The sequence below is a fragment of the Phoxinus phoxinus genome (genome assembly GCF_949152265.1).
Source record: "Phoxinus phoxinus genome assembly, chromosome: 14".
NCBI classification, from domain to species: Eukaryota; Metazoa; Chordata; class Actinopteri; order Cypriniformes; family Leuciscidae; genus Phoxinus; species Phoxinus phoxinus.
Window position 1 is genome coordinate 6,082,830 of NC_136889.1, and position 13,034 is coordinate 6,095,863.

Sequence of the window (13,034 nt, forward strand, 5' to 3'; positions counted from 1 at the left end):
AGCGATGAGAAATGTGCAATGTGGTGCGGTTTCAACAGGTATTTGGCCCGGTAAGATTGTAAGACGAACAGGGCAAATGTTTCCCAACTTGCAAGTGTTGTTCGGGCTAGTGTGCTGTGCTATATATAGTGTCTCTGGTGAGAACCAGCAGCTGTGCTGAGAGCACATCTTTCACATATGGACTATTTTCTCAATAATTCAAATCAAAGCAGCTCAACCATCTGGACATGCGGCAAAGGTTGCCAAAGCACATCATGATACTAATAAAAAGGTATAAAGTTGATTTTAACAAAAACGCACACACCATGATTACATTATAAAGCATCAACACCTTTGAAGAGACCCATGATTCATTTCATCAACAGGGCAATGCACTTTAAATAAAGCCTACGCTTCAAATACATAGTCATCTGAATTAAATGAGTCATTTTGAACAAACAATACTCGCATACAATAAACAAAGTCAGTGACTTTTGGCATATGCTTTTTTCTAAAGTGTCTTAAGGAGCCGTCACATTAGCAAAATTTCACAAGCAAAAAAGGTTTGTCTATTGTCAATGGTTTAGCAATGTATGAAGAACGGATCACACAGAAGTCACTTTCAAACCAAGTAGCTTTCTGTTGATCAACGTGATGAATTCGCATGACCATCTTAAACCAGCTGTGAAATGTGCATGGGGAAATTAAGCGGAAAAAAGTGAAATCCATTATCATAATAACTGGATTTTGCCATTGAAAACTCGAAGAGCAGTGGTATGTGACAGCACCTTTCCATTGCATTCAATATATTGTGTATGTTTTTTATGTATTGCTGGCTACAAGAAGTTGAATTTATCGGAAAAACAAACATGGATCTCAAGATTATATACGTAGAAATCATCTTGAATTTAAGTGCATGTTGTTTTTTTCCATTCATTTAGGCATAAAACTCACTAAATGTCATCTAGTATCTAATGCTATTTTGTTTTTCTGGTAAATGTATGCAGATTTTGGAGATATTTTTATAGCTTTACGGAAACAAAAGACATGGTATCCTAAAGGAAATGGACAAATGCTTCCTTTAAAACATACATTTAGTTTAAACAGTAGAGACACTGTGGATGAATTTGCATGAACAAATTTGAGGTCAGGCAGATAATGGGACGCACACCGTGTCTACACCGGACGTGACCGTTGTCGTGTTGTGATGCGCCACTACAGCTTGAGGCTGTTCATTGCAATCATAGCAAATCCATTTGTTCTTCTTGTCAGAAGTAGCGCAAGCAATTCAAGTATATCAGAAATTAAACTGATGCACCGTTCTGTGTCGGGAATTTAGGGTGAAGCGCATCCAGTGTAGATTATAATGGAATATATTTGCCTTTGACGTGTCGCGCCACTGGTGTAGACACGGTGTAAAGAGTAAAAAGTAAGGTTTTAATCAAAGTGCCGTACTCACAGTTATAAACTTAAAATAATACAATATTTTTGCACTTTCTGAGGAATATCACAACAGTGCATGTACATTTTTCAGATGTACTGGTTTCACTGGTTTCAGACTTCAAGACAGCTGGAAAAGAGAGTTGGTAGTGAATAGTTCTCTAACTGACTGCAGCTGTAGTTCTGACCCAACGGTGACATAATGGACAGACTGGCTCTGAGGATCTCAGCTGGTTTGAACATTACCCTTCTGTAAAATCAGACTAAAACCAGCTTAAGATGGTAGCTGGTCCAAGCTGGTTTATGGGGTCGACCAGATGGACTACCAGCTGGCAGGGAGAAGGGTGAGCTGGTAATGGGAAACTGGAAAACCAGGTCACAAAAACTTAAAGTGGTCAAGCTGGTTTTAAGAACATTGTAGTTGTTTACTGCAGGTTCAGGATGGTCTGAAATTCCAGTCAGGTAATGGCGGTCCAGCTAGTCAACCACCTAAAAGTGTTTAAAACGGCTAACACAGTCCCATCTACCACCTAAAACTGGTTTTAGCTAGATAGTTTAGTATTGCTTCACATTACCATCTACAGTTAATGGAAACCTAAAGCTCACATTTAAGATTAACATCAGTATTTTTTTACGGATGAGTGAAGAGACACCTCAGAGATAGAGCCAAACACGTTCCCCTGACACTTCCTCACAGGGGTCTATGGTTATGCAAATCATGCATTTCCCTTTCCTCTCCTGCTGTTTGATCAGGCCTGGACTCTGGAAGCAAATGTCAGCGTCTTTCCTTCTGCGTGAAACAGGGCAACTTTCTAGTCTTGTTATGACAGATACACATAAGCCAACTTTTCCCCTGACACACCAGCTTAAAATAAAGGTTATAATACAACATCTGAGGACCTTCAACAACAGGCACAATTCGAGATCGAGCAAAGCTCGTCACAAAGCCTGTGGAATTCATGTTAAAAGCACCCATCACACACTTAAACATTATAAGAAAATGTTTTGATCTGACAATGATTTTACAATTCTTGGATAAATGATGCAGTGCATCATGAAATCTGAAATTTGGTCAATCTGGTTTCATTACGTTTTGAATTAAGAACTATAATGGACAATATTATGTTAATACCCGGCAATTTTTTCATGTAAATGTGTTGGTAACACTTTACAATAAGGTTTCATTTGTTAACATTAATTAACTACATATTAGCTAACATGGACTAACAATGAACACTTCTACAGCATTTATTAATCGTAGGTGATGGTCATTTCAACATTTATTAAATCAAAATTTGCACTGTGAACTAGCAATGAACAACTATTTTTATTAAATAACATTTACAAAGATTGATACGTGTTGCCAGAAATATATTGCTGACTGTTAGTTCATGTTAGTTAATAATACATTAACTAATGTTAACAAATGAGACCTTTTTGTTACCAATGTTTTTTTTTTACACAGGTATGTAAACATGCAAACAAACTTATTGTCAGAACAAAGAATCATGATGGATTGAATGGGTCAAAACTGGCTGACAATGGTCCTGGTATGATAGCATGTAGATATTATAATTGGTTTAGCATGTAAAATAACAGGCTAGGCCTTATAATATGACCCCAAAGAGCTCAATGTTTGTCCAACATGCCTTTAGAAGCCATCAGTAAAAGCTTTTACTGTGGAAAAACAGACTGAGACTGTAACGTCCTTGAAATTGAGCAACTATCACATCAACATTCACACACCTTGAGCTTCACACGGACAGCCTAACAGGGCGGCTTTAAGGAAAGACAAACAATGTTAAAACTATTATTAGAAAAGACCCTACAGTGAAATGCTGTGTGCTGAGAACTGACAAACTGCTGTGGGAACAATCTGAGAATAACATTTTATGGGACAATTCACCCAAAATAAGCATTCTGGCAATAATTTAAAGAATGTGCCGTCAGGGTTTTTGTTGTCCATGCAATGAAAGTCAATGGGGTCCAATGTTGCTTTGGCCACCTTTGACATTTATTGTCTGGACAAAAAATAAATAGTTGAAACATTCTTCAAAAGTTCAGAAGAAGAAAGTCATACAGTTTTGGAATGACATGAGGGTGAACGATGATGAGCAAATGATGATTCTCATTTTTGGGTGGAGTACCTCTTTGAATCTAGGGCTGTCACAGATTACATTTAATTAAATATGTTTAAGTCATTATTTGTTTCTAAATTTGATTTGAAGCCATTTATTCACTGTGACACTGCAAAAGATATTACTTAGTTTTCTTTCCTAAAAAGGAACTGATTATTTTAATTGCATCAAATATAAAAAAAAAAATCTTATCTTAATTGTAATTACATTTTGAAATCCATTGACAGCACTTTTTAATTCATATTTATCAAAATTATACAGTTACATCACTAGACAACACTAATCATTTGAGCAAACTTAACTTTCAGCATGAAGGTGAAATCTTTCATTGCTCTTAAACATGAGTGTCAGATGTTTTGGCTTACGCTCTTCATTAGGGTTGTGGGATATGAACAACAAAAATACTATCACAATATTATTTTTTTCAATATTGCATACTTTTTTGGAAGCAGGCTTTATTGAAGATATTTGCGGGCACCATATCTTTGCATAGTTGATATGTGACGGCGATGGTTATTTCTTTATGCCTTTTTTAACATTTTGTATGTTGTGCAGTTCCAGTATTGATTTTTGTTTACCTGGTTTGGAATATGCCATTGTTTTTCTATGTAAACACACGTGTAAACGCGTCTTTAACTGTTGCGCTCACGTCTTTTGCAGCATCTCGCCCATTGACACGGCATCCTACACGACGCTCAACGTAAAAGTTACATTTTTAAGCATCTCTAGACCTGCGCCTCATGGTTTTGACTGAAAAAAACGCGTTCTGTGTCAATGGTCCCATTCTGTTTTGCTGCAACGATAGTTTGACAGGTCTTGCAAATTATCTGGCTCTATGATATACATCTTCTCTCCTGTATTCAAAATATTCCCAAACCACGGATAAATCCTGTCCTAATCCTGCCCTAAATTCACCATCCCTGTTTCAGTGATTTCTTATATTCCGTAACAGCAAACCCGCTCTGTTCTGTTCTCGCACTAGATTTAGGCATGCTGCATTCATATTGTACACTGAGGGGGCTGGCGGAAAAAAACACACACATGCTCACATCACGATTTATCAAGAATTCGATTAATCGCACAGCCCTACTCTTCGTACAAATAATTTTCATCCTAGGCCTTCAATAAAGGACGAGTTGAACCGTGAACCATGAGACACTTTTATCAATGTCAATGTGCAAAGTCACACCAGCCCAGGCTTGACAAACAACTTGCATCATGATCTTAGCCACTGTCTCAACTTTGGCTTACAGGGTCAAAATGAGCTCTGACAACCCAGATTACAAGTCACCCCGTCAAACGATTCCTACTTCTAACTGTAATGAGAGGAACCGGTTTGTGCATATGTGCAGAAACAGTATCCTCGGATATATTCCTCTCATCAGCTAGTTCAGTTTGATCATTATGGCTGAGTTATTGAGCATAATGAAAACAGACTGCGGCTGATGCCAAGCTGTGAATGCTACCACAGTATCAGTCAAGCTCTGGAAGATTTCTCAAAACCTAAGACGTGCAGGAAACAACCGATTTGGTTCAAACCTTTGCTCACAGTTACACAAGACAGATCATGTGAGAAGTCCAAGAGAAATCTGTGCATGTGTGCTAGCACAAAGGCATCTTTGTGATTGTGTGAGTGTGTGTGTTTGTGTCAATGTTGGGACCTCAGAAAGAGAGAGAGGCTGTGGTCATGTGTGCTCGGATGAAGATTACTGTGTTCTGCATTTCAAAACACACATTTCCTACGACTTCAATCGGATTAATGTGAAGTGTGAACAGGCACAAAACTCCTCAGAAGACCAGACCTGAGAACGTCTGTAGCAAAACCAACAGAACCGTCCAATTCATTTGCAGCCTAGATCGTGACAGAATTTACATTGATAACTATGATAAGCTCTGGACATTTTTACTCGATATGGATGAATCTAACAGCCAATCACACAGCAGAAATAAATGGAACAACAGCCAGACAGTTAATGTCGCTAATACGTGATTTCTGCTTGTCTCTGTGTGAATGAACGGCGCGTTTTCGTCTGATACACAAACTCATACGCATGTGACGCTCGCTGTGTTTTCAGCGTCTGCTGTCTCAATATTTGAGGAGTGAGGACATGAACACAAACTTCATCTCCAGAGCTGCTTTGAGAGTCACTTCACAAGCTTTTCACCATTTCATTTGAGAAAAACTACCATCAGATAGTACACACTGAAAGATCTTCATGACAAACCGTCAAAATAAAGATTTGGTTTAACTTCAAGAAAATATGACAGAAATATATCACTAAATGTAATGTAATAATATTATTTGTAAGGGTTCATACAACCAAGATATTTTTTCATCCATGTTTTAAATTTATACAGTTCTGTTGAGCAACATCTTATTCAACAAAAAATAAAAATGAAATGCTTTGCTGTAAATTAATTGTTAGATTTTATTTCATTACATTTTAAAAGCTTGATTAAATTGTTAAAGTTTATATACATTTGTATTAAATCATAAAACACAGAATCCCATCATATTTTTGGCCATATTGCCAGCCCTACGTCCAACATTTTTTTCATTCCAGAAGCTGTATCACCTCAGATATCACTCAGATACACATCACAATAGGTAAGAAAAGATGATCGCAATTTATGTTTCCGGCCAACTTTAAGAAAACCAAAGATTAGAGACAAACAACACACAGATTTTGAATGAGGAGCCTGTTTTACAGGACCATTTATCTGCTCATGACCTCTAGTAACCTAATCAAAAACAACATGACAGGAAGATACCAAAACTGCAGTGACTCACAACCACATTTCCCAAACACACAACACACATGAGGTGCTATCACTACTCACGCAGATTTAATATGGGAAAAGGTTTCTTTCTAAATGTAAATGGAACTTTAGGAAGTTCCAAGAAAGTTGGGTGTGATACAAATGATTCCCATCTCTCTTTCTGTACATAGGCCTACTTTACTGACTTTATCTGCTTGAGGTGAGCGGTTTGCCAGGGTGTCTCGTAGTCACTCAGGATTTTCTGCTCTACCTTCCCAGGAGTGATCACTCAAGAATCCAGATCCTACAACTGCCAGATTCACATCTCGTCTCCAAACCAGATCTGGAAAAACAGCTCCACACCTGAGACGGGCCTCAATGCTTCCAGCACATAAAAACAACTTCCCTCACCTCCTTTTTACACAATCACACGCTTCCATTGTCTGCGAGAGGAAAGCCATCTCTCCTGGTGTCCCCTGAGTGTGATCTTAAAACAACTTATGAGAGAATTTCCCACAACAGATCTGAACAACTAAACTTTCCCTTCAGCAAACGGTCTGTGCAGAATCACTGAATATGCTAATAGATATTAAAAAACCTAAAATACAAATAAATACATTTGACAAACATTTTAACATCTGAATGCATAGTCTATATTTTTATTATTTACACTACTATTCAAAGGTTTGCCCATTCAAGGTTGCATTAGATAAAAAATACAGGAAAACAGTAACATTGTGAAATATTTTTATTAAATAACTGTTTTCTATTTTAATGTATTTTCAAATGTAATTTATTCTTTTATGGCAATCTGAATTTTCAGCAGCCAATTATGCCAGTCATCAGTGTCACATGATCTTTCAGAAATCATTCTAATGTCATTCAATTTAAAATCTGAATAAATCAAGTTATTCTAAAAAGACATTTACGGACTTCACACTTTTGAATAGTAGTGATATTGTTATTTATACTGTTTTTGACATATTTTGCAGGTAAGAAAGCAATCGTCAACATAATAAAACATTTCATCATATGCTATAGTGGCAGAAAAATGCACCAAAATAAACAAATATGACATTATCCAAATGCTTTTTATCATTAGAAGCTAAAAGCACAAGCATGGATGTATAAATAGTCCTAACCTGCAAAATGATTCCTCCATAAAATATCAGCGATAGTCATTGGTGGGCCAGCGGCAGGGTGATGTTTACCTTTGTCATGGTCGGTCATAATCATGTCCATTAAGGAATTCTCCAAAGTTTGCAAGCTGAACGGGTCAAAGGGTCGATTCCGTTCCTGAAAGACAGAAGGAAGGGGTTAAAGATGGTTTTAACACAAAACCGCCATTTCAAATGAGTCCAGGGGTTCGGGCCGAGTTCAGATCTAAGGCCCTGTTTACACCTGGTATTTAGATGCGTTTTGGTCGATCGGATCACAAGTAGACGAGGGAGACACATTCCCGTTTACACCTGGTGTTTTAATCCGTCTCTTTCGTCCACTTTCAAACACTTCTGTCCTGATTTCTTCGAAGGGAGGGTTTATGGGCGAGTAAGTGTATGGGCTTTTTCAGATCTTTCAATGTAATAGACTAAATAAGCTCACGCAATGTACATATGAACGCGCCCGCTGACGACGGAAAAACACACGGAGAGCATCAGCTTTTGTTTCTGCTCTGACAGACGCAAGTGTGTGTTAGAAATCAGGAATGGTGAGAGAACATTGTGCTTGGTACGTTTTTCGGCTTCAAACCAAACTTGTGTCTTCAGCCGACAAAATTTTAAAACCATTTCGCTAGTGCGCTTCCCATAATGTTTACGCGGTAAGTCAGTAGGAGGAGAGTAGCCGGTCTTTTGTGGCTGTTCGAATACATACACTACCTCTGGAAGTGGTCGAAAGTGGACAAGCTCAAAACATTTTACACACCGTTTACACCTGTACTTACTGTAGTCTACTTGTGATCCGCTCAACAAAAATGCATGTTAATACCAAGCGTAAACAGAGCCACAAACTGGATAAACTGGGTAAATCTGTAATCATCAAAATAAACTTGTGTGGAAACAACTCATTCATTGTGCTTCCAGTCCATGACAGTGTTGTATCTGATAAAAAAAACTAAAACTATTCAAAATAATTTTCAGCAATTGGAATAAAGCTGGAAGAAAATATTAGATGAAAAAATTTTACTTAATAAACTAGACAATGAGAAATGTTATGAGAAATGGGAGCAAACTGAAATAAGTTGATGTACTAAAATAAGGCTTAAAAAAAAGAGCCCTTTTTTATTAAAAAATATACAGATAAAGGATATTTTTAAATATTAATAAATAATATAATAGTATATATATAATACTAAAATAGGACAGGTCTATAAATGATTAAAGAAATTAAAGGAAATTGTGTGTAGACTTGTGATCAGAATTTCTTTCTCTCAAAAAGTGAAAAAAATTAAATAAAATATTTCACAGACAAATAAAGTGCCATATTCCTTGTATATATTTGCTTGAAACTGATCAAATCCAACAAAACTGAAGAGATTAATTCTTCCTCAAAAGTGCTATAGGTTATAAAAGCAACTTTGTTTCCAGACAGACTGGTAAAAACTAAAAACCTTCATTCAGACTCTGAATCCGTGCGAGTTGTGAAAATGGTGAGTTTAGTCAGCAGTCAGTTTCATCAGACGGTCGGTGAACAGACTGGGCATCCTGTCAGCAAGTGTTTAAATTCACAGTATATGATAACACATTGGAAATAATGACTCAGCATTATCTACTGTTTGATCAGAAGCGCTGTGCATTTCAAACTTGTGCTGTTCCTCATGACTACTAATGAAGATGGTTAATCTGCATCATCATCTCTACCTAAATGTGTCTCCCGCCCCCCTGCCAGTCAAACACAAATCACATGAGATTGCCAGTCCACTGTGTATGCAATTAAACAAGTTAAAGAGAATGAGCAAGAGAATAAAGGAAAAGTGAAAGAGAGCGTGAGCCGGTGAAAGTGTGCGGATGAATACGGCAGTGGGCAGAGGCCAACCGAGGGAAGCACATTGTTTGCACGTCGAGCCTATTGTCACGCAACTGGCTGAGCATTCAAAAAGCGATATTTCCCCTCTCAGGTTCCAGATAAAAATCTGCCCACTTTGTGAAAAGCATGAGCAATCAAAACGCTGAGCTCCTCACTTCAGTCACTATCAGACACGAGCCACACATATTTCAGCATTAAACAACTACACACACACACGCCACATCTTGTTATTGTGGCAGCCTGCTTGCATACTTTATATATTGAACTAGAAACTACATATGTTCCTTCCTAAACCTGTAGTCTAGCAAATATGTTACATTTGTTTTATTTCTATTTTTACTTCGCTTTAAAAAAACAAAACATTGTAACTCCAATGGAGGCATCAAACTTCCTTGATTCGTTTTTAATGATGGTGTTGTATGCATTGAAGGAATTCATGCAGTTATGTACAATATCAGGAAACTGACAGCATCGTGGGCAAAACTGCACGAAATCAGACTCAAAATAACACTTGTCATGAGAAAAAATTAGTGTTCGGCTAATAAGCGTTTGCTAATACAATGTGCATTCAAAACAAACACAACATTCACTAAAATATCTGAAAACAGAAATGATCCATTTACAAGATGACCCTCACATGCTCAAAGACAGTTCAAGTTAAAACAAATAAATGCAAATAAAATTGCTCCTTTAATTGCTTCTCATGACCAGTATTTGTCACAAATTTTGAAGTAGCTAGTTTTTACTAAAGTTCATTAAGTGTCATTTAGAAAAAACAGACATGACTCATCAAAAAAATGGGCATAAATAATGAATTCCTGCCAATTATGAAGAAAAACATTGTGAGCAGAAGCAGTTAACACTTTTCAAATCTAAAGAATTAAGCTTTGTTAAAACACAAATATCAATGCCCTCTACAATGTTTCCGTTCATGACAGCAGCGCAGGCCCCGCCCCCTCAGTCAACAAGCACCAATCAGATTCGAGTGGTGTTTCCTTTAAACGCCCACAAACGAGCTGCCGGAGAGCCTCTGATGGGAATTTGAACCCTTCCACCTTACAATGACATTTATAGATACAGCTGGAAAATAATTCAAAACAACTCTTCCTTACAGTCAGAGAAATGTATTAGAGATATCAGACTTATTGGTATTTCTGTAAATTATGAGTATGAAGAGTAGCCTATAAATAAAATGTAGGCTATAAATTCGGTCACAGGGAATTTACTTTAATCAAGTCCTTCAATACATAAATAGAAACAATAAAATGACATTCATGTAAAAAAAAAAAAACCTTCGCAGTGTTGTATTGTCTTTAAATTGTTTTATGATTATAATGATGCAATTTTATAAATGTATATTAATTATGATAAATCTATGCCTATAAATATGCAGTATGACATTTTTTTACATATATATTTTGATATTTATTAATGTCTATAATGTATCATGATGATGAAAGGCTACATGTTTTCCACCTATTATGTATAAATTATGATTTATGTCTAAAAAAATACGTCAATAAATTACGTTTCGTTTCTATGATGATGCATTATGTCTATATTTACTGAATAATCTCACCTGAAATGGCAGCATGTTGTTGCTGTTGTCGGTTCTAAAGGGCTCCGGAGGTTCTGAGATCATCCAGGGTTTCTGCATGGCTCCGGGTCTCTGGTATTTCGGAGGCGCGATGACATTGCTCGGGAAGGGCTTCTTGGTCGGGGAGATGGGGTTGAGCGGAGACGGGACGCCCAGCCCGAGCGCTCTCTGCCGCGGGTCCCTGCCGCTCCAGGGGTTCGCCGCGGAGCTCCACGCCGCGTTCTGGTGGTTATTCCAGGCGGACGAAGACGCGGACGACGCGGACACTTTATTGATGAGGGTCTGGTGGCTGTAGGGGTTCCTCTGGTTCACACTCATCGGTGATCTTCTCATCTGCGGAGAAAAACTACCTCCGAACACCGGGTTGACGTGATGGGGAAAGTTCTGAAAAAGCATCGTGCCGTTTACCGACGGAATCCCTTGGAAATAGCCCTCGTCCACAGTGTTTGTGGACCAAGTGCTGCCGAACGACGGTGAGAGAGAGGAATCCTGAGGGAAACCCAAACCCGGTAATACCGGAGACTCCATGGCGACCCGCTCGGAGTGACCGACGTGGTTCTGCTCGTCCAGGATCGGAGGCTCGGAGGGGGTCGGGGTGGATGGAGGCTCTGTATTTGACGGGTCTTGGTGCTGGTAAGGCTGAGCTTTGCTTTTGTCCATCAGTAAATCATCCTGCATGTTTTGAGCTGAAACACAGATGATCAGTTATTATTGATCACACCGATCGGGCTGGGATTATTATTATTAATGAGCCCCTGATCAGCCATGTATCAGCAGCAGCAGCCCGGGATCTGTCTGTAGGCTACTCCGGGTTTACTCATGTGTCCCAGCGACACGACTAAAGGAGAAAAGCTCGGAGGTCACCGATATTCACCAATTTTCGCCACGTCTCGTTTTTCTCTCACCGGAACTCCAGACAGAAATGAGAAACTGATTCTTGTTCCTGTTTTTTTCTTTTCACAAGCCCCGCCCCTCAATTTGCATACGTCAATAAATACAGAAGCGTCCTTCAGCAAGGTTAACTGTTTTATTCACATAAATACACGAGAAAAATAGGTTTGCAGTTCACTTTTAAGAGTGTAGCTTGTGCCATAAGACTTCTCAATACATCCAACATGTGCAAAGACTTTTGCTATAAAATACAAACGTGCTTTAAAAAAAATTAAAACATGACTGGTGGTTCAATGCATCACACAAGTGCTGATATTTGTTGTGAATCCCTATGCAATATAATGCATGTGCTTTAGTAGCTTTTGTGCATATTGTGTCAGACAATACAATTGGTTGTTGCGTAGCCTACTTAAAGGGACAGTTCAGCCAAAAATGAAAAATCTGCCATCATTTTACTCGCCTTCAATTAGTTCCAAACCAGTCCTGTATTATTTCCTTTCTTCTGCTGAACACAAAAGAAGATATTTTGAATAATATGGGTAATCAAACAGTTGATGGCCCCCATTGAGTTCCATAGGAAGTCAATGGGGACCAGAAACTGTTTACTGACATTCTTCAAAATATCTTCTTTTGTGTTTAACACAAGAAAGATAATCACACGAGTTTGAACCAACTTGAGGGTGAGTTATGATAACAGAATATTCATTTTTGGGTGAACTATCCCTTTTAATGTCCATATGATGTCTAAAATGTTATACAGTAATGTGTGCAAATTGTTGTGTATCTTGTTTGTAATGCAGACTAAGCTATTTTTGTGTAGTATTTATACAATTAATAAAGTAGGCTTGTTACATATCAACACAAAATGCAAGGGGAAAAACAAAGCATAAGTTTGCAACATGTATGTTTAGACATTTTGCTTGGATGGTGTACAACCGTCCATGGCACAGCTCAGCAACTAGGTTATATTTGCTGCAGGATCTTGGGTTACACCCAGCAATGCTGCACAAAACATACGCAACACAAATCCCAATAACAGCTCTGGAAGTTTTTCCACTTCATCTGGCTGTATTACAAACATATCTTAGACATATCTATATGTTGCACCCTTCAAGTAGGCTATTACCTATTTTGTGAAGGGTTACCATTTCTGTAGCTATATACGCTGATAAGCAAAACAGACCGAACGAAAATAGATTTTATTC

General features: G+C 38.0%; 1 protein-coding gene across 7 annotated transcripts in view; it reads right to left on the reverse strand.

Moving 5' to 3' along the window:
- The window catches only part of cpeb3 (cytoplasmic polyadenylation element binding protein 3), a 31,538-nt gene that overhangs the window by 16,839 nt on the left and 1,665 nt on the right, over nt 1-13,034 (reverse strand). For 4 of the 7 annotated variants that reach the window (XM_079634803.1, XM_079634802.1, XM_079634806.1 and 1 more), the window contains exons 2-3: nt 10,921-11,624; nt 7,460-7,613 (exon numbers count right to left, since the gene is read on the reverse strand). In XM_079634803.1, coding sequence (XP_079490929.1) covers nt 7,460-7,613; nt 10,921-11,624 — 858 coding nt within the window. The remainder of the gene's footprint in view (nt 1-7,459; nt 7,614-10,920; nt 11,625-13,034) is intronic. The other 3 variants (XM_079634805.1, XM_079634804.1, XM_079634808.1) reach the window with 1 other exon arrangement.